General features: G+C 47.9%; 1 protein-coding gene across 12 annotated transcripts in view; it reads right to left on the reverse strand.

Moving 5' to 3' along the window:
• The window catches only part of LOC132392501 (calcium/calmodulin-dependent protein kinase type II subunit beta), a 316,023-nt gene that overhangs the window by 97,932 nt on the left and 196,237 nt on the right, over nt 1–21,854 (reverse strand). For 8 of the 12 annotated variants that reach the window (XM_059966521.1, XM_059966502.1, XM_059966512.1 and 5 more), the window contains exons 6-11: nt 16,307–16,379; nt 7,454–7,556; nt 6,791–6,874; nt 3,776–3,870; nt 1,317–1,439; nt 287–370 (exon numbers count right to left, since the gene is read on the reverse strand). In XM_059966521.1, coding sequence (XP_059822504.1) covers nt 287–370; nt 1,317–1,439; nt 3,776–3,870; nt 6,791–6,874; nt 7,454–7,556; nt 16,307–16,379 — 562 coding nt within the window. Of the gene's footprint in view, nt 1–286; nt 371–1,316; nt 1,440–3,775; nt 3,871–6,790; nt 6,875–7,453; nt 7,557–16,306; nt 16,380–18,934; nt 19,008–21,854 lie in introns of all 12 variants that reach the window. The other 4 variants (XM_059966537.1, XM_059966492.1, XM_059966530.1 and 1 more) reach the window with 1 other exon arrangement.

A 21,854-nucleotide genomic window follows, 5' to 3' on the forward strand; every position in this document is an offset into this window, starting at 1 on the left:
CAAACACTGCCTCATTATTCCTTTTTTGTACTGTTTAATTTTTATGTTTTGCAAAACAGATTTCATAAAATCAGTGATAACAGACCTGATTCAGAAGAAACTCTTGAGCGAGGTGAATGAGTGGATGAATGCATGGCAGCTGAAGCTGGGTGCGCCTCACCAATGACAGGAGAAGAAATATAAAGATTCTGAAACCCTCGTTCATCAGTCACCAATAACCACACGCTTCCACACTGGGCCTCAACTCTTGGCACTGACTGCAAAACAAAAAAAAACCCACTCTCACCTTCAGTTTTCGCCTGGCATTGAATTTCTTCAGACACTCCACGGTCTCTTGGCGATGCATCATAGATGCAACAGTGGATCGTTGCTGGAAATGAACAGAGTATTTAATCTCAACCAGATGTTCTGACAAAAGCTCGCCCACCTCAACCTGACACCACGGTCTCAGTGTAGCCAACTAACCCCCAAATCCTCCAGTAAACTTTGTTCACTTTGAACCATAGTGGACTCTTTGTTCTTTTATTCTAATTTTGTTCTTTCCTGTTTAATTTTGTATATCTTATGTTTTTCTTGTGAATGTTGTCTCGCTAATGCTATGAGCATACATGTACTTGGGCATATGACTACAAACTCGATTTTGACTTTGATCTTCTTCAGGATCAACTCCTTCTCTTCTATAACTGGGACAGTTCTCACTGCCTCAGGCTTGGCAAACCGGTGAGCAAGCCTTACTAACAAAGAGAGAAACCAAATTCAAAGCAATTATTACTGAAATAATTGTGAGCTGTTTAATTCCAACCTCGCAATCTTTCTCGTTCGTCATTGTCCTGTGGGGACGTAGCTTATCTGCTTGTCGAAAGCTGGTTCCATCGTGATTGGTCAGTTTGGAAACTGCAGCTGCTCTTCCCATTGGTTGGCTTGCTTGCCACAGTACCCAGTGTCCAGTTTCAGACACCTGGGTTACAAAGACTAGCACATGTGGAAGCTTCTTCCCTTTTCCTTTGTCTCTGGGGCTCACAGCATGGAACCCTTGGGAAGGCATACTTTTAACTAAGTTTGTCGAATATTTAATTTTGTAGCTTGTGTAATTTCGGGGAACATAGATGCTTGGTCAAATTTTTATTGTCTGTAAACAAATAATTACTACTTACTCGTAGTCTGTTTTCTGTCTCAATCACCAAACCCGCGAATCTAATTCAATAATACAATTATGGACAGAATTAAGTTTGCACTTTAAGGGCTTGTTCTGAGCTTGTAGTTGGCTGAGGAGGAGTAAACGTGCCTCAGACTACCAGTGGCAGGAGAAAACTTACGCAGACCCACGGATGCTTCAGGGCTTCAGTGGCAGTGATTCGCTTGGCAGGATTTATCGTCAGCATCTGGTTGATGAGATTCTTGGCCTCTGGAGTAACTGTGTCCCACTCGGGGGAAGGAAACTGAGGGAGGGGAACAGAGAAAAAGGCAGCGAGGTTACAAGAAATGTGCATGAAAGTCTTCCAGAGTCAGAACATTTGGAGATCAGGGGCTGAGTCACTCAGCCCAAGTGCCTGATATCTGACTTTATTAATGGGTTGTAAACGTGCAGTGAAGATGAGAGGAGGGGGATGTGAGGGTTAAGTTTTTGTTTGCTGGCACAATACATTAGAGGCTTTCAAGGGATGTTTGGACAAGCGTATGATTAAGGAGGATGCTGGATATGGATGGTGTAGGTAGGAGGGAATAGTGTTTGGGTGCTTTCGATTTGCTTTTTAGCTGGCTCGGCTCAACACTGTGGGCCGAATTGCCTGTTTCTGTGCTGTACTCTTCAATGTTGCAAGTTTTAAAGGGCTGCTCTAATAAGTGGACTGAGGCAGGAAGTGAATCTACTTTGAGATCAACAACAGCACCAAGCCAGTGAAGGGAAAGTCCTTCTACGTCCAGTGACTTCTGTCTGTTACGCTGGTGGAGGCGGGGAATGTCCTTGCCATGCTCGGACACACCCAATCACCAGGCACTGCGGACGGTCAGTAGGAACTCCAGGGCTGTCTGGGTTCCACCAGCGGCCTGACTAACCATAGGTACAAGCCAGACAGCAATGTGGGCTGCACTCTTCCCAACTACCACCAGCAACAGAGTACCACTGCTAGGGCTGAACCTGGGCGCCTTCCCCCTCAGCTCCAATGTCTTTGCTTTTCTGTATCATTTATGCTTAATTCTTTTTTGGTGAGTGCTGCTTACATTTTGCTACAAGTTATGTTGCTGCAGGTTAGTTTTTTATCGCACCTGTGCAAACGCGTCTTTGCGCATCTGACTATAAACTTAGACTGAACCGCAGACCCAGAGGTCCTTGGCTTATTGCGCAGACTGTGGCTGTGATTGTGGTCACAGAAGGCGGCATCCATCACTGGGGTCCCCCATCACCCAGGCCATGCCCTCTTCTCATTGCTACAAGGAGGAGGTACGGAAGCCTGAAGACACACACTCAATGTTTCAGGGTCTCGGCCCGAAACATCAACTGCACTCTTTTCTGTAGATGCTGCCTGGCCTGCGAGTCCCTCCAGAATTCTGTATGTCTGTGTGTTGCTCAATGTTTCAGGAACAGCTTATTCCCCTCCACCATCAGATTTTAGAATGGATAATGCACCCTTGTACACAATCTCACCATTTTCTTTACTATTTTTTGCTCTCTTTTACTGCCAATTATAATTAAAATTTGTTTTTGACATCTTATAAGACGGTGATGATAAACCTGCTTCCGCAGTAAGATGTGGGCTGCTGGCTTATTCCAATAACTTCCGAGTCACACATCAATGGGCAGCGTTATGCAAGGCTGAGACAGTTTTATTTGCTCAAACCCTGTTTTAGCTGACTTATCTGTGTGTCAGGTCAGATATGGGACAGCATTGAAATCAGCTGCTCTCTCTCTCTCTACTGACTCCACTCCATCATCCCAGGGTGCTCTGGGCAGCAGCACTGACGCTCACCCGGGACCTGGAGTGCGGAGCTTACCAGCTGCTGATTGTGGGGGGGGGGGGAACTGCGCAAACTACTGTATGACAGCCTAGTGGTTTACGGCACTATCGTGGGTCAGGGTGCTCCGGAGTGTAATTCCGGCACTGTTCTGTAAGGAGACTCTCGACGCCCTCCCCATGGAATGCGTGGGCTTTCTTCAGGTCCTCTGATTTCCTCCCATTGTCCAAAGGTGCACCGGTGGGTAAACAGGTCATTGTAAACTGTGCTGTGATTAGGTTAGGGTTAATAGGGTTTCTGGGGCAGCATGGCTTAAAGGCCTGAAGCCCTACTCCGCTGTATCGTTAAATAAAAATTAAAGAACGTACTTTCCTGCACAGCCTACTTTCACTAAAACGTTTAAATCTCCTCTACCATCTCCACAACGAATTGAATTTGTTTTCCCTCTTTCTGTAAGCTTGTGCTAATTTATATTTTTCCTCTGAATGCTGCATACAGGATGCCACGCATCTGCGTGAAAAAGGACAGTATTAGGACTGTGATTAGGACAGTACACTCGACTTTGACTACAGGGAAAAATCAAAACAAGATGGTGCTCTGTCACCGGCTGTGGCTGGGTGGTGGTGTGGACGATTACAAACTGGGCCAGTGATGGATGCTTTCACCCAGAATTTGGCACACAGCTCAAGGCTGGGTCAACACTGGGACCTTCCCTTTAAATACGTGTGGCATGGCTGCACTCATGCAGAAAGGAAACAAGAAGGTGTTCCTCTTGTGACGGGGGTCAGAGTGGAAACAAACCGAGTTGCTGCCTTGTACGTACATCGTAAGCGCCAGCCTTAATCTGCTGGTAGAGCTTGTGCTGGTCTTCGTCCCAGAAGGGCGGGTAGCCGACAAGCAAGATGTAGAGAATGACTCCTGAAAGGAGAAGGAGATAAAGGTACTTCAGTCAAATACACCCCCAGTTCCGAAGATTAACACCACAACCCACTGACCATTCACAGCCTCTCGAGGGAACAGCAGTATCACTCACCAAACAAATACAGCTCTGGACCACGGACTCAGAGTTAAAGAAATTAAAAAGAAAAACTTTGTCACATGTGCATTGAAACGTTGACGCATACAGTGAAATGCTCTGTTTGTGTCAACCACCGACATCGCCCCAGGATGGGAGGGGGCAGCCCACTTCTGGTGCCAACATAGCATGCCCACAACCCACTGGTCTTCACCCACTAATACGTCTTTGGAACATGGCAGGAAACGCACACCATGAGCGGGAGACCAGGCAGGTTCCTGACGGACAGTGACTGATGATCTCTGGCACTGCGAACTGTTACGCTACCATGCCATCAAGAGTTTGTGCCGAATCTCAGGTGCCGCATAAGAGCTCGTCTCTTTTGTGCAGTTTGCACCTTTCTCCCTGCGGCCACCTGGGCTTCCCCCACCTGCTTCAGCTTCTTCCCCCATCCCAAAGGCATGAGGGCTGGTAGGGTAACTGGTCAAAGGAAACTACCCCTAGCTGGAGAGCTGGGAGAGTTGATGAGCGTGCGAGAGATGAATGGGGGAAAACAGGGTTAATGAGATTGTTGTATAAGTTAGTACAACTTGATGGGCTGAATGGCCTCCTCCACTATCAGTCATAAAGCTTACAGCACAGAAACAGGTCCTTCAGCCCATCATGCACATGCTGACATTTCTGCCCACCTACCACTTGCCTGCTTTAGGATTGTACCTTCCCATGCCTATCAAAGACATCATCTAAACACCAAACCTGATTCTACCACCCCCTCTCACAATGTGTTCTAGGTACCAACTATTCTATGTGATAAAAAGAACCTTGCTCTCCAGGTGCCTTTTAAAATTCCTTCCACTCACCTTAAAAGCCTCTTGCTTTTTGTCCCCCTACCATATGAAAATAATTTTGAATATCTACCCTATTTATATCTCTTATACTGTAATATGCCTCTATTAGTCTCCTTCACTCCACAGAAAACAAGCCCAACATATCCAGTGATTGCCCATAACTCCAATCTAGGCAACATCTTGGCGAATCTCCTCTGCATTCTCTTCAATGTAACCATGTCCTTCCTGTAGCGTGCTGATTAGAACAGCGCACACAGCTCTGAGTGCAACTTAACCAGCGTTTTGTAAAGCTGAAACAGGTTCAAGTTCAAGTTTAATTGTCATTACACCACACATGAATACCCATGGATGCAGCCAAACAGAACAGTGGTACTCCGGGACCAAGGTGCAAATCACAGTACCAACAGCCATACACAGCACAAAGCACATATGAGATAGCAGTAAGACAGTCACACAAGAAATACAGTCCAAGTTCCCAAGTCCATGAGCGTTGAGTCAGTCTGCAGTTAAACACAACACAGCTTGTCTTCTGGCGAGCGAAAACTGGGGGGCAGTAGCGACTCCAGTATGGACACTTGGACACACCGTCTCCAGCACTAAGGTGCAGCGTGCCTCTCTCCTGACTGGCTGCAAGCAGATGGCACTGCGGCTTGAGGCCCAATCCTCGCTACAATCGGAGCCTTGCAGGCCCCCCCCACCCCCATCTCGCTGATGGAGTCAGTGAATCAGTCATCCTTTCCACTGGACCAACCACACAGTCTGGTTCCCACCACAATCAGCTGTGTGAAGCTGAGGGGCCAGGTGGGAAGCGCATCCACAGCATCCCTCCAACCCCAGAACGTGCAGGAGATCAGAGGTGCCAGTGACTGAACTCCATGCCACTTGGAGCCCTTGTGTGTCTGACCGTCCATGAGCACAAGTTTGAGATGTACTGAGCCATAAGTTTCATTCACCTGCAACTCTCTGTGGCATTACCAGCTCAGTGTAGCCCAATACCCGGCATACTTTCACCTCTCACTACAGCCAGGCCTGTTGCCCTGGAAATGAGAATTGAAAATATCATCCAACATGGGTTTGCTGTTTTTGTTCGCGATGCTACTTTTAGTCCCGTCCTGACCAATTTCAGCAAGCAGCCACCAAGCATGCTCTCTATCCTACACGTGTAGCTTCGGTTGTAGTAAGGACTAGGCCCCAAGCCACAGTGCTGCCTGATTGCAGCCACTCAGGAGAGCCAGAGTGGCAGAAGCAGTGCGGTGCGGCCTCCATGCTGGAGTCAGTGTTGCCCTCCAGTATCCATTTAGCAGAAGACAAGCTGACTGGTTCCCAGCACAACATGGTGAAGTTTGTCACCCATATTCAAAGGAGGCCTGGTCATGGATCTCACCCAGTTAACATCCTGTTCCAATTCTCACAAACCCAAATGTTCAAGGACGCTTGGGGAAAAAAAACCCCTTTCTTCTAACGTCTGTCTCCAAATGCCAGAGACAGCAACAGGAAGTCAAAAGGGTTCAATATGTCACCAGCACTAGGGCGTATATATACAGAAAGGGCCACTAACATCAAGAAGGATCCCACCTACACTGTTCGTGGACTGTCTGTCCCACTCCTATCCGGAAGGAGGCTATGTAGTAACCACGCCAGGACCACCAGACTCAAAAACAGTTACTATCCCCAAGCAGTGAGGCTGATCAACACCTCCACCCACTAATCTGCCCCCTACACCCCCAAATATTTTATTATTTCCTGCCGGTCACCTTACGTACAGACACTCCTGTGCCTACCCTCACTTTACAAGTGTGTATTCAATCTGTGTATATGAGCTACCCTAGGCATTTACATTGTGCGTTTTTCTACCATGGAGCTCTTAGTTTTCTTGTGTGCTGCGTCAGATCCAGAGAAACAATTATTTTGCTCTCTTTTACACTGTGTACAGGAAATGACATTAAACAGTTCTGAATCTTGCTTCACAGCTTACCACATGCCCAGATATCCACTGGCTTCCCATAGGCTTCTTTTCGAAGTACTTCAGGGGAGAGGTATCCAGGTGTCCCTGCAAAACCTGGAAGTGGTTGGAAAAACACCGTCAGATCTTTGGCCTTCACCTGGAGTGTGCAGACTTACCAGCTCTGCAACTCAGGCGGTAGAACATAATCATTCCAGAGTCCACCATAGAAACTGCTCTCCCTGGGACTTCTGTCAAACCCTCGCTTGCAGACACATTTCTGTGTAGGAATCCCAAACCAAAGGCAAGTGCCTGTGGGCAGCGGAAGCCACAGTCTGAACCAATGTACTTAACGCACAGGCAAACACTGTTTGCAGCCTTTCTCGCAAGACTGCAGGTTGCAGGGCAGTGATGCGATATCAGAGTGAACGGGAAACAGCGCAGCGTGCAGCCACCACGCTCCAAATTCAAGGTCACACCCACCATACAACCCAGCTGCAGCCTGCGACCGTGCTTGTGTTTGAGCACACTCTGTGGCCAAGTTACAAGTCAACGTCCTCTTACAACAGAGGGTGAGGGAGGGATTGGGGATTTGGGGACTGATGACCTCGTGCAGGCGATCTGTTATCTGTTGTGTGTGAGAGAGCTGTTAGGGGTTACATCACAGAGCACCCCGGGACCAGCGACAGGACTTACCAAACCATGCCTGCTGCTCTCCTTGAACTTCGATGGCCAGTCCGAAGTCAGCCAGCTTCACTGCCGCACCTTTGCACTTACTGGCAAGCAGCAAGTTTTCAGGCTTTGGGACAAGGGCGTTGGTGGAAGGAAAATCACCATAGTTACACAGCGGAATTTACAAAGCTGAAGCAGTCCCGCGAGCAACAAGCTTCAGAAAAGCCATTTTACTCAGTGAGAACTGATTTCCCACACAGTTTGAACACAGGCAGGGGGTTGCCGTCTCCTCGGTAGACAGCAGGACCTGATGACAGCTGGGAAAGTGATGGGACAGACCAGGGTGTGGGGGCACAGGATTAAGGCACAGCCCTTTGTGCACTGTCCTCAAACAGCTGACCACAGGTCAGCTACGAGCTTCACATTCGATATGGACGTGTTGATGAAGGGAATTGGGAAAAAAAACAGCAGATATTGGCAATCTAAAATAAAAACAGAACATACTGGGGATACCTGGCAGAACTCTGTTTCCCTTCCAACAGGCGTGGCTTGACCTGTTGGGCATTTCAATAGGGCAATATAGCAGTTAGTGGGATGAGTTACAGTGTAAAAGGGGGAGGGGGGATAAAATCAAAAAGGGTGACAAATACAGAACTGGAGGTGTTATCTTTGAATGTACACTGTATATGGAATATGGTAGATGATCACGTAGTGCAGTTAGAGATTGGTAACTATGACATTGTGGACATCACTGAGACGTGGCTGAGGGAAGATTATACCTGGGAGTTTAACATCCAAGGGTACACGTTGTACCAAAAGGACAGGCGGGTGGGCAGAAGGGTGTGGGAGGGCCCTACTGGTGAAAAATGAACTTAAATCCTTAGAAAGAGGTGACAGGATAGGAAGGTGTAGAGTCCTGCGGGTAGGGCAAAGAAACTGCAAGGGTACAGAGACCCTGATGGAAGTTATATACAGGACACAGAACAGTAGCAAGAATCTAAACTAAACATTACAACAGGAGATAGAAAATGCATGTCAAAAGGGCAATGTTACGATGGTCATGGGGGGGGGGCGGTTTCAATACGCAGGTAAACTGAGAAAAAAATCAGGTTGGTGCTGATTTTGGATCACGAGAGAGAACATTTGTAGAATGCTTATGAGATAGCTTTTTAGAGCAACTCATGCTTGAACCTATGAGGAGATCAGCTATTCCGGATTAGGTGTTGTGTAATGAAACAGAATTAATTTGAGAGTTTAAGGTAAAAGAACCCTTAGAGGAAGTGATCATAATGCAATAGAATTCACATTGCAACTTGAGCAGGAGAAGGTAAAGTCAGGAATAAAGGGAATTACAGAGGCATGAGAGAGGAGCTGGCCAAAGTTAATTGGAAGGGGACACTAGCAGGGATGATGGCAGAATAGCGATGGCTGGAATTTCTGGGAGCAATTAGATACATCCCAAAGAAGTAGTCTTCTAAAGGCAGGGTAACATAACTGCGGCTGACAAGAGAAGTCAAAGCCAACAAAAATAGCCAAAGAGAGGGCATATGATACAGCAAAAAATAATGGGAAGTTAAAGGATTGGGAAGCTTTTAAAAAAACAATAGAAGGCAACTAAAAAAGCCATGAAGGGGGAAAATGGAATATGAAATAAGGCTAGCCAATAACATTAAATAAATTATCAAAAGTTTCTTTAGATATCTAAAGAGCAAAAGAAAGGCGAGAGTAAATATCGGACCAGTGGAAAATGATGCTTGAGAGGAAATGGTGGACGAACTGAGTAAATATTTTGCATCAGTCTTCACTGTGGAAGACACCAGTGGTATGCCAGAAGTTGCTATTACGAGGGAGAAGATGCTTGGGAAACTGAAAGGTCTGAAGGTAGATAAGTAATCTGAACCAGATGGTCTATACCCCAGGATTCTGAAGGAGGTGGCTAAAGAGTTTGTGGAGGCATTAGTAATGATCTTTCAAGAATCACTACACACTGAAATGGCTCTGGAGGACAAGAAAATTGCAGATGTTACTCCACTATTCAAGAAGGGAGAGAGGCAGACAAAAGGAAATTTTTGGCCAGATATTCTGACCTCAGTGGTCAGGAAGATGTTGGAGTCGATTGTTTCAGAGCACTAGATAGCATGTGATAAAATAGGCTGTAGTCAGCATCGTTTCCTTAAGGGAAAATCTTACCCGACAAATCAGTTGGAATACTTTGAAGAAATAACAAGCAGAATCAGTGGATGTTGTGTACTTGGATTTTCAGAAGGCCTTTGACAAGATGCCACACATAAGGCTGCTTAACAAGTTAAGAGCCTACGACATGGGTAGGACAAGTGTTGAGACTCTGCATAGGGATATCTGGGAGTTAGATGCTAAGTTAAAGGGCAGGACCTTCACGGTTGTGATCTCAGGTTTGCTAGTGAGGTCAGAATCAGGGAGATTATACAGTTTTAATAAGTGGCTAAGGAGTTGCTGTGGGGGGCAGGGCATAAGATTTCTGGATCATTAGGCTCTCTTCCAAGGAGGTGGGACCTGTACAGAAGGAACAGTTTGCATCTCAACTGGAAGGGAACTAATATCCTTGCGGGAATGTTTACTAACGCCGCACGGTGGAATTTAAACTAGAGTTGTGGGGCAGGCGAGTGCGGGGGGGGGGGGGGGGAAACCAGAGTGCCAGAACAGTTAGTGGAGAGGTTGTAGAAGCTGATGTTGGGAAGACCTCAGACGAAATCAGGAATCAAAAGATTGAGCGTGGTGTGACTAGTGTCCTGAGATTCGTATATTTCAATGCAAGAAGTATCGTAGGAAAGGGGGATGAGCTCAGGGCATGGATCAACGCCTGAAATTATGACTTTGTAGTAACTAGTAAGACTTGGTTGTAGGAGGGGGGAGGACTAGCAGCTCAATATTCTGGGGTTTTAGATGTGCCAGAACCGCAGGGATTAAAGGAGGAGGGAAAATGTCATGGTAGTGCTCTGTCAAGACAGACTGGAGAACTCAACTAGTGAGGCGTTATGGGTGGAACCGAGAAAAAAGAAAGGTATGATCACATTAATGGGGCTAATATTACAGACCACCCAACACTCAGAATTTGCAGAACAAATTTGTCAAGTGATTGCAGACTGTTGCAAGAAACATAAGTTTATTGTAGGAGGTGATTTTAAACTTTCCACATATCGTCTGGGACTCTCATACTGTCAAAGAATAGATAGGATAGAGTTTGTCAAATGTGATCAGGAAAGTTTCCTTCATCAGCATGTAGAAGTTCCAACAATAGAGTATGTAATGTTGATCTGCTATTACGAATGAGACAGGGCAGGTGACAGAAGCTCGTGCTGGGGAACATTTTGCATCTCATGATCACATTGCCATTAGTTTCAAAGTAAACATGCAAAGACAGGTCTGGTCCACAGGTTGAGATTCTAGATTGGAGAAAGGCCAATCTTGATGGCATCAGAAAGGATCTGGCAAGTGTGGATTGGGACAGGCTGTTTTCTGGCAAAGTTCTTGATAAGTGTGAGGTCTTCAAAAGTGAAATTTTGAGAGTACAAAGCTTGCATGTGCCTGTCAGAATAAAAGGTAAAGATAGCAAGAGTAGGGAATGTTGGTTTTCAAGAGAGGTGCATAACAGCTATAGGCAGGTAGGAACAAATGAGGTGCTTATGGATTCTAAGAAATGCAAGAAAATACCCAAGAAAGAAATCAGGAAGGCCAAAAGAAGACATGAAGTTGCTCTAGAAGACAAGGTGAAGGAGAATGCTAAGGGATTCCACAAACACATTAAGAGCAAAAGGATTGCAAGGGACATAACTGGTACTCTGCAAGGTCAGAATGGATGGGGAAGATATTAAATCATTTTTTTGCGACTGTATTTGCTCAAGAGATGGACTCAGTGTCTATAGAAGTGATGTAAAGTGGTGTCACGGACCCTGCAGAGATTATAGAGGAGGTGTTTGCTATCCTGAGGGAAATCAGGGTGGATTAATCCCCAGGGCCTGACAAGGTCTTCCCTTGGATCCTACAGGAGACAAGTGCAGACATTGTCAGGGCCCTAGCAGAGATATTTAAATAATTCTTAGTGGCAAGAGAGGTACCAGAAGACTGGAGCCAACATTTTTAAAAAAAGGGCTCTAAATATAAATTAGAAATTAGAAAACAGGAAATTAGAGGCCAGTAAGTCTGACATCAGTTATGAGAGAGTCATTGGTCATTCTAAGATTCCAGATCAACAAGAATTTGGTAGATTAAGGGTAGTTAGCATGGCTTTGTGCATGGTAGGTCAAGCCTAACCAATCTTATAGTGTTTTTCGAGGAAGTTACCAGGAAAGTGGATGAAGACAAGGTAGTGGATGCTGTCTACACAGACTTTGGCATAGTTTTTGACAAGGTCCTGCTTGGGAGCTTGGTCGAGAAGGTTCCGTTGCTCGGCATTCAGGATGAGACAGTAAATTAGATTAGTCATTGGCTTTGTGGGAGAAGCCAGAGAGTAGCGGTAGATGGTTGCCACTTTGACTGGAGGCCTGTGACTCGTGGAGTGCCACAAGGATAGTTACCAGGTCTGTTGTTGCTTGTTATCTATCTCAATGATCTGGATGACAATGTGGTTAACTGGATCAGCAAATTTGTGGATGACACCAAGACTGGGTGATAGTGAGGAAGGCTCTCATGGCCTCCAGAGGTATCTGCATCAGTTGGAGAAATGGGCTGAAAAAGGGCAGATGGACGAAAGGGCACTGAGGAGTGTGGCAGAATAAAGAGATCTGGGAAAACAGGTACATAATTTGTTGAAAGTGGTGTCACAGGTAGACAGAGTCATAAACAACACCTTTGGCACAGTGGTCTTCATAAATCAATGTATTGAGGACAGGAGATGGGATGTTATGTTGAAGTTGTATAGGACATTGGCAAGGCCTAATTTAGAGTATTGTGTGTAGTTTTGGTCACCTACCTGCAAGAAAGAGAAAAAGCACAGAGAAAATTTACAAGGATGTTGCCGGGTCTGGAGGACCCGAGTCATAAGGAAAGACTGAATAGGTTAGGATTTTATTCCTTGGAAAATAGAAGCTTGAGAGGAGATTTGATAGAGGTATATAAAATTGTGAGGGGTATAGATAGGGAAAATGTAACCAGGTATCTTCTGCTAGGTTGGGTGGGACAACAACCAAAGGTCATGGGTTATGAGCAAAAGATCAAAAGTTCAAGGGGAACATGAGGGAAAATTTCTTCATCAGAGGGTGATGAGAGTGTGGAATGAGTTGCTGGCACAAGTGGTGCACGTGAGCTCAATTTCAACCTTTAAGAGAAGTCTGGATAAGTACATGGATGGCAAGGGTACGGAGGGCTACTGTCCCAGTGCAAGTCAATGGGAGTAGGCTGTTTAAATTGTATTGGCATGGTCTAGATGGCCTGTGGCCTCCTTCAGACTCTTAGGAGGGTGGAACAGGTCTGGGGGCAGGAGGGTGGTGGAAATAACAACTTCCTATCCTCAAGCTCGGTGCTCAGAGTGACTGCCAGTTCAAAGATAGTGCTCAAATAATAGAGAGGGTGCAGAGGAGATTTACAAGGATGTTGCCTGGATTGGAGAGGGTGCCTTATGAGAACAGGCTGAATGAACTTGGTTTCTCCTTAGAGAGACGGAGGATGAAAGGCAACCTGATAAGAGTGTATGAGATGATGAGGGGCATTAATAGTCAGAATTAGTCAGAATCTTTTCCCCAGAGCTGTAATGGCTAACACGAGGGGGTATAGTTTTAAGGTGCTTGGAAGTAGGTATAGGGGGATGTCAGGGGTAAGTTTTTCCACACAGAGAGTGGTGGGTGTGTGGAATGCACTGCCAGTGATGGTGGTGGAAGCGGATACCATAGGGTCTTAGATTGGTACATGGAGCTTAGAAAGGTAGAGGGCTATGCAGTAGGGAAATTCTAGGCAGTTTCTAGAGTAGGTTACATGGTCGGTACAACATTGTGGGCTGAAGGGCCTGTAATGTGCTGTCGATTTCTATGTTCAAATTGTGGGGGCGGAGGAAAACAAGGTAAATCTGTGGCCACAAACACCCACAGGCTGAGGAGTCACACCTCCAGAAGCCAGAATCAATCCCAGAGTCGTGCCAGACTCACTTCCGATGGCTGGGAAGGGGAAGGAAACCGGAGATCGGAATCTGGGAATTGTGCAGGTGAGGAGGCATAGTCTCCTACAGTCCGAGGCCTTGTTGCCCAGACTTATGGAGAGTAACCGGGCTCTGAGGATCCATGTCCCCTTGAAACATCAAGGAAAAGGAGCAGGCGGGTGTGTTTGTAAACTTAGATATTAAAACAGACAAGAACTTTGATTTTATTTCTCTGTGGATTATTATCTTAAATTTTTTTAATTCAGTTGAATGATTCATGCAAGAAACATTTCTAATTTTGTGTTGTGGCTGAAGGATTTCAGTGTCATCACCCTGCGCTCCAGCTAGGAGCTGATCTTCAGGGTGTGGCTGGGAATAACCCGATACTCACCCAGGAAGATTGGCCTGAGAGTCGTGAGGGCGGAGGTGGTCTTGTGGGTAGTGAGTGAGCGGAGGCAAGGGTCACAGGGGCTGCCTCAGGCCAACATTCACCCTGCATAGCTCAACCTGAGGGTTCAGTGACGTCAGGACAAGGGTGGAGCCTGTGTCTGAGACGTGTTATTCACTGACTTTGGGATGGAGCAGGAGCTGGAAAGGCACAGAACACAGGGCCTTGCCTTTCTGGGGCTTGGGTAGATGTCACCCTGGGGCAAAGAAACAGGAGGGAGGGAAGGTGGGGAGCTGATCTAGTGATCGGGGTGTCCAGGGGAAGGGAGGGAAGGACAGAGGGCTGATCTTGTGATGGAGTTGTCCAGGGGTAGAGAATGAGGGAAGGAGGGAAGGTTGATCGAGTGACCGGGTTGTCCAGAGAAAGGGAGGGAGGAAAGGATGGAGGGCTGATCTAGTGACTGGGTTGTCCAGGGTAGGGAGGGAGGGTTGATCTAGTGACCAGGTTGTCCAGGAGAACGTTGGAGGAAGGGGTGTTGATCTGGGGGCTGAAGACAGCAGGGAAGAGAGAGTGCAGGAGTAGAGAGGAAACTGTGATCACCCACTGGCATGGAGGTGGGGGCCAGTTTGGACTGCCAGAGGCAGATTGTGGGGGCGGGGGAGTAGGGCTTCACACATAGGCCAAGTTGTCAGGGACTCGGGCAGAAGCAGCCCCAGAGTGGACAGATCCTGCGGTGAGGTGGTGGACGCCCTGATCGATGAATTGCACTGAATCCACAGAACACAGTAAGATCTCAAAACGACCCCCAACAATCACGTACATTAAGAAATAGTGAAATGGCAAAAATTTAACACACGCACACAACAAAACACTCTGTGAACACTTTGTGTTTTATACAAACAAGTATATGCATAAATATATTAATTTATTTTTAAATAAAGACATTTGTCTTTTACAGTATTATGTGCACATAAGACACTGATGTAAATGTACGAATCCTCAGCATTAAGATCAAGCGAGCAGACAGCAGACAGCACACATTCCAATTCAAAGCTGCCATGCAATTTCCAATGCACCCTGTAAAGCAGCTTTCCCAGCCAGGAAAGGCAAGCAGGCAGCAACGGGATCAGCAAAGCTCAAGCTACAGAGACAGAGCGGGAGAGAGGGAGAGAGAGAGAGACAGAGGGAGAGAGAGAGGGAGGGAGGGAGGGAGACAGAGAAGAGAGAGACAGGGAGAGTGAGAGAGGGAGAGAGAGAGGGGGGAGAGAGAGGGAGGAAGAGAGAAAGAGGGAGAGAGACAGACAGAGAGACAGGGAGAGTGAGAGAGAGAGAGAGAGAGAGAGAGACAGGGAGAGGGGACAGAGACAGAGGAGTAGGGGGAACAGGGAGAGAGGGGAAGGGGGACAGGAGAGAGAGGGGGGGTCAGGGAGGGAGGAAGAGGGGTAGAGAGAGAGAGAGAGAAAGAGAAAGTGCTTTGCTGGTAATTTTATTGCAGCACTAGGCCACCAATCCAAACAGGTAATTGGTTTTCCTGGCCTTTACCACCCACCCAGACAGCAGCACTTTACCAGGGGTGCACTCCGGAGGGAGTCTGAAGTGACGGGATGGTGGCCAGCTTTCTGCCAACCTTGCGCTCAGGTGCTGCTGTGGTCTGAACACAAGGTCGTGACCTTAACAAGAGCCCCAAAAGCCGAAATCCTATTCCCACTGGGGGAAAAAACCCTCCAAATTAACCTTTGCAGCATCAGGGTTGCATCCCCTTCCCACAGCCTGCCGTGCATTTGGAAAGACTCGTCTGCTGTCGGCCCGGTTACCACCTCACTGGGCTGAAGTTCAGGAATCGATCAGGACCTGGATCTACATTGCTGACTAGACTAAGGTTTCACTAGTCTGTTTTTGCCCTCAAACAATACCCACACTCCTTGTTCCCTAGGCCTCCTTTGCCCTCCTACAAGACTTATCCCACACACCCTAAGCGAGATTTGGGCGTGAACTGAGACTACTGCCGTTGGAGGTTCCTGGGCAGCCTGGGACAGGCGGTCCACAGCTAATCACTGGAAACGCCGGTCCATATTCCACTCCGGCAAACTGGGGGTTGGAACCCTGTCCTCAGAACATCCAGGAACACCAAATCTAGGAGACGGACTGCTGCCACTTTCCGGAAGAGTGCACACCCTTCCCAGGTCATGAGGCTCCCGTCCCCCCTCAGCAACTGAAATCCTGCTGCAACATCCCCGGGAAGGACTGGCTGCGGCCCGCTCTGCATTAAAGTTACCAGACCGGCAGAGTAGCAGAGGAGTTGAGAACGGTTCACCGGAGGATGTAAAAAAGACGTGGCTTGCGAGGGTTACGACCTTGGCGTCGCTGCTACGGCGGAACTCACCTTGAGGTCTCGATGGACAACCCCCATCTGGTGGCAGTGGAGCACGGCCTCTAGGATCTGTTGGATGCAATGACTGCATGCAAACACCAGGGGGCGTGTTAGTTGCAGGTGAGTCTAACGTGGCACAGACTGGTGCAGTCTCAACACATCTCATCTCAGCGGAAGGGGTGTGCCAGAGCAAGACAGGACTAAACCCAGGCTGGCTCAACCAGCAGGCACACCTGAACCCCATCCCTCAGAAGGCAAAATTCTGTTACCAGATTTATTTTCGTTTTCATTTTCAATTAACCCCCCCCCCCCTTTAGAGTAGTTTTGAGATTGTTTTTGATCCGCACCACACTGGGAGTCTGTCAGACAGAGCAAGGGCGGGGAGGGGTGCTGTCCACAGAGCCAAATGTAGACACGCACTGCGGCAGGGTGCGTTACAGCGGAAGACTACCGACCCTGGGCGTCTGAGGCGACGGGAGACACTCCGGCAGACGGGCAGAGAGCGAGAAGGGAGAAGCGGTTCAGGGGGGTTTCAGGCTGGCGGCCTCCCATCAGGACACACGTCAAGGCGGCCACCCTGAAAAGCACCCTTGCCCTCCCTCCACGGACAATGCCCACTCAGCCGGTCGCTGTCTTGTGGTCGCGTGGTGCCTTCCCTGGGCTGACTTTGTCGCCCGCTCTGTCTGGCAGATTCTTTCTCTGGGTGGCCTGGTGACAACAGCAGCAGAACATGGGGGACAGAGAAGCCTGACCCTAACCCCACCTCCCGAGCGGCATCTGCCCCGTCTCTCTCTCTCTCTCCTCAGACGCTGCTTGACCTGCTGAGTCTTCCCAAACACTCCCTGACCGCTGAGTCTCCCTAGATGCTGCCTGACCTGCTGAATCTCCCCAGCTTTCTCCACTTCTGTCACTCCCCTCTTTCAGGGACCTAATTTGCTTTATCATTCAGTTTCCCAGCACGGATGTCGCTGGCAAAGCCAGCATTCATAGTCCATCTCTAACTGTCCTGACCAACGAAGAGGGTAAAATCCAACCTTCACAGCTCAGAGACCTGGGTTTGATAAGGATCTGTCTGTGTGGAGGTTACACGTTCTCCCTGTGACGGTGTGGGGCTCCCCCGGGCTTGTTCTAATCAGGCTCCGGGCAGCTATTGCAGTGAGTGGACCCACAGTATATGGGGCAGTATATGGGGCTTGTCCACGGAGCGAGGACCAGGTGCTGCTCAACAGCTACAAGCGCAACACTGGCACCCAATGTCCGACAGACCCCTGTGACGGTGTGGGGCTCCCCCGGGCTTGTTCTAATCAGGCTCCGGGCAGCTATTGCAGTGAGTGGACCCACAGTATATGGGGCAGTATATGGGGCTTGTCCACGGAGCGAGGACCAGGTGCTGCTCAACAGCTACAAGCGCAACACTGGCACCCAATGTCCGACAGACCCCTGTGACGGCTTCAGTAACGGCAGCCCCTGGAACCTGCCCCCTCCGGGCCTGGTCAGAAACACCTCCAAATGTTTTCCCTATGCAGCTGACCCAAAAAGCCAGCTGTGACATCTAAAACAGCATCCACCCTGGAGTCCAACCCTGCTATGGACGCTTAGTGACCAGCCTTCCAACCACCTCGCTGACCCGCAGTGTCCGAACTCTGACCCCACTGTACACCAACAGATTCCGAATGGACAATGAACCCTTGTACACTGCCTCGATATTTCAATTTTTTTGCTCTTTTTATTACTATTTACTAAAGTTAATTAAAAAAAAATATTTTTCTTATTTAAATTTACAATTATTTTATTATGTATTACAATGTACTTCTGCCCAAAAACAATTTTCATAACATAAGCCAGTGATATTAACCCTGATTCTGACCCCCACCGACCCTGCTGTTGGCCGTAAGCCCCTCTCTGACCCTCAATGTTGCCTGACGATATCATTGACCCTCGGCAGCCCCTGCCACTGACCCCAGGACTGCAGTTGCTGTGGCTGCCACCAGGAGGCGGAAGTGGGTACAAGCTCGTGCCTGGCCCTGGCCACAGACCAGTCTGTGCATCCCTGAAAGAACATTGTCAAGAGCAATAAAGCGTGACAGACTCGAGAAGGGGTGGGGGTGGGGGGGGGTTGAAGTGCAGTCATGCCCTTGAAGTCTCAAAGGCCACCAAGAGGATACCGTTTGAACAAGATTTTGTTTGATTTCAAAGGGGGGGGGAAGGCATTTTTTCTTTGGGCCGTGGGTCAGTGGACATCTCTGAAAACGCACAAGAAGCTTCAAATTTTGTTTTAAACCTTGCACTCGAGGTGAGGGTAATGTAGGTTGGGGTGTGGAGGGAGGGGAGGTGAGCGATTGGGGAGGGAAGGCCGATTATTAATTCCCCCCCCCCCCTCTGCCTGATGGTTTCCCTTTCAACTGCCTCTCACAGCCTAGAACCCAAGAGACTTTTGGGATGGTAGAAAGAGCCATGCAGAGGAGGCCTTTAAAAAAAAAATGTAAAATAACGACACAAAAGAGGACAAACGAATAACAAGAGGCAGAATAAACTCTGCACCTGTACACATCACATTACTTTAGACTCAAGCGTATCATTATTTTAATTTTTTTTTGTTCTCTTTTTATTTAATTTCTGTAAATGTTAGAAGATACTGACCTTCAGGTCCCTGTGTACAATGTCATGTTGGTGAATGTGATTAACACTGTCTAGAATCTGATGGATACAGTGACTGTAAAACAAAGAAGGACAGGGAGAGACAGGTGAGGGAGGAGGGTGGGGATAGGGAGAGGGAGGGGGAGAACCATAGGACCAGTAAATGTTGCAGGAGAGAACAGGAGAAACCACTACAGAGGAGGAAGAAACGGACAGTTTGTTTTTGACACAACAAACACCCAGGTGATGCTGGCTCCGTACACTGGCAATCAGACCCCTGCCTCAGCTGGAAGCCTCGTACAGGTTAAGGAAAGACATCTACTGAGAGAGTGGGCGAGCACAGGGACACATGCAGTCACTTGGAAGGTAATTTCAGATTTTTGGTTCACCGATTTTTAAACAAATACCAAGGCAATGATCATTCCCAAGTCTTTAAAGCTTGTGACTGGGTCGTACCCCACTTCTTCCAAGGGAGAGAATGTATCCAGTGCATCTGGCTGAGAAGAAGTCAGAGGAAGTACCCTGTGTTGTCTCTCTCCCAGCCCATCCTCTTCAGCTCGCAGATACCATTGGCAAATAAGCCACAAGGACCATCCTTCCGACACTGTGTGGGACTTCCATAACCATCCATGTTCAACCTCGGCGTCTAAGATCAAACCTACATCTACCACCTCCAAGGACCTGCATGCTTAGTGCCCGGCAGCAGCTGACTCCATCACACACCACTCACCTTCACTGCGTCTGAAACCCTGGACCACCCTGTCCAGCTGCAACACGTGGGACACAAACGCTTCCCACTCGGACTGGAGCAGCCGACAGTTGAGGCTCACTCACCACCGCCTGTCGGGGGGGGGGGGGGCTAATGGAGTGGCCACTGGGTGCTGGCTGCAGTTGATCTCACTTGCTTCACCAACCACTGGAAAGCGTGAAAGGTGAAAGGCTCTCTCCTGCCCCATATCCCCGCTCCATTGCCCGCCACCTCTCATCAGCCTGGGACAATCCAACGACGGAGCATCAGAAACCATGCAAAAATCTCTGAGAGCCAGCAGCAGCACCCATCTCACTGCAAGAAACAGAAATTCCTACAAAAGGTAGTGGATTCTGCCCAGTACATCATGGTAAAGCCCTCCCAACCAGTGAGCACATCTGCATGAAACGCTGTCGTAGGAAAGCAGCGTCCATCATCAGAGATCCCCACTACCCAGGTCATACTCTTTTCTCACTGCTAACATGAGGTAGAAGGTACAAGAGCCTCAGGACTTGCACCACCAGGTTCAAGAACAGTTACTACCCCTCAACCATCAGGCTCTTGAACTAAATGGGATAACTATCCTCACTTGGCCCATCATTGAGATGTTCCCACAGCCACTTTAAGGATTCTTTATCTCATTATCTCATGTTCTCATTATTTATTGCTATTTACTTATATTTGCATTTGCACATTGTTGTCTTCTGGTTGACCTTTCATTGATCCCGTTATAGTTACTATTCTATAGATTTGCTGACTATTCCCGCAGGAAAATGAATCTCAGGGTTGTATATGGTGACATATATGTACTTTGACAATAAAATTTATTTTGAACTTTGAGTCCAGGGTCAGGGAGGTAGACCACACTGGTCCCTCTAACAGTGGTCCAACTGGGCCAGTACTCCAAAGAACTTAGAGCAAATGCTGGCTATCCCAAAGAACCACACAAAATGCCCGAGGCACAAGATATTCAGTAGATGCCGGAAATGTGGATCACAAAATGCTGGAGGAATTGAGAGAGTCAGGCAACATCCGCGGAGGAAAATGTTTCGGGCCGAGACCCTGCAGCAGGAATTTGCTTCCATTGGCACTGCTTGACCTGCTGAGTTCCTTCAGTATTTTGCACATGTTATTCTCTCAATAGATGTGTCCCCTTGGCAGAGAGTTTAGCTCCAGGGGTCTAACTTGGTCTCAGAACAAGAGGTCAGCCATAAATGACAGACAGGAAGGTTCTTCAACCAGAGCATGATGAATATTTGGAATTCTTTACCCAAGGTAGTCACTGAGTATTCTGAAGGCAGATTTCTGGGTGTTAGGGGGAATCAAGGACACTGGAGTGACTCAAGGAAAGAAGAGCTGAAATAAAAGATTGTGTTTGCTCTGACGCTCCTTCCCATTCTGTCTTTTAGCTAGAATGGCCCTTTTGCCCATAAGGGCTGCAACTCAAGAACATCAGCTCAAAAGAACTACACCCCCGTTGCTTGTAACTTCTGGCGCTGAGCCCGAGGGGTCTCAGCATTCTCTGCTTCACTGCCCGGCGCCCCCTTCCCATCACCTAACTTCTCCCGGCAAGGAAGCTCACACAAGACGCAAGATGAGCCAAACCTGTGATGTGGTGTTACCAGGGATCACAGAGTGGGTAAAGCATGACAAGGAAAAGCTACAGGAAACTCACAAGATCTCCAATCAAAGACAATGGATTCAGTTAATCAGGGCAGCCGCTTATTTGCGATGACTCTTACTAATCAAGAAAATAGCTGAGATTCCCTTCGTTTATTTGGGACACTATGCCGCTTAATTGGGTCAGGAGGCTGCTGCTGAATCAGTTCTAACTAACATCAGTTATGTGGACCTGCACGGCCATTAGACTTTACACCGTGCTTAGAGCAAACAGGTTTTTAATAACGTCGGTTATGCACTTCTGTGCGCAAAAAGATATAACTTCTGCCACCGATAGTTGGCAAGGAATAAGTAGTAAGGCAATTCAGAGCCGTTTTGCTTGCTGTAAGAGGCAGCTGGGAGTGAAAATTAAACTATTTTCAGTTCTTCAGCCACCCACGGGAAAGGCTTCAGGAGTAAACCCCGAGGAAATATCCGGAGCGGAACTCCCTAAGGTAGTCCTACGCTGAGTTCAGCGCTGACTGGCAATGCCAGTGATGCCAAGTGGTACTGCTC

The sequence above is a fragment of the Hypanus sabinus genome, chromosome 1 (assembly GCF_030144855.1).
Source record: "Hypanus sabinus isolate sHypSab1 chromosome 1, sHypSab1.hap1, whole genome shotgun sequence".
NCBI lineage: Eukaryota > Metazoa > Chordata > Chondrichthyes > Myliobatiformes > Dasyatidae > Hypanus > Hypanus sabinus.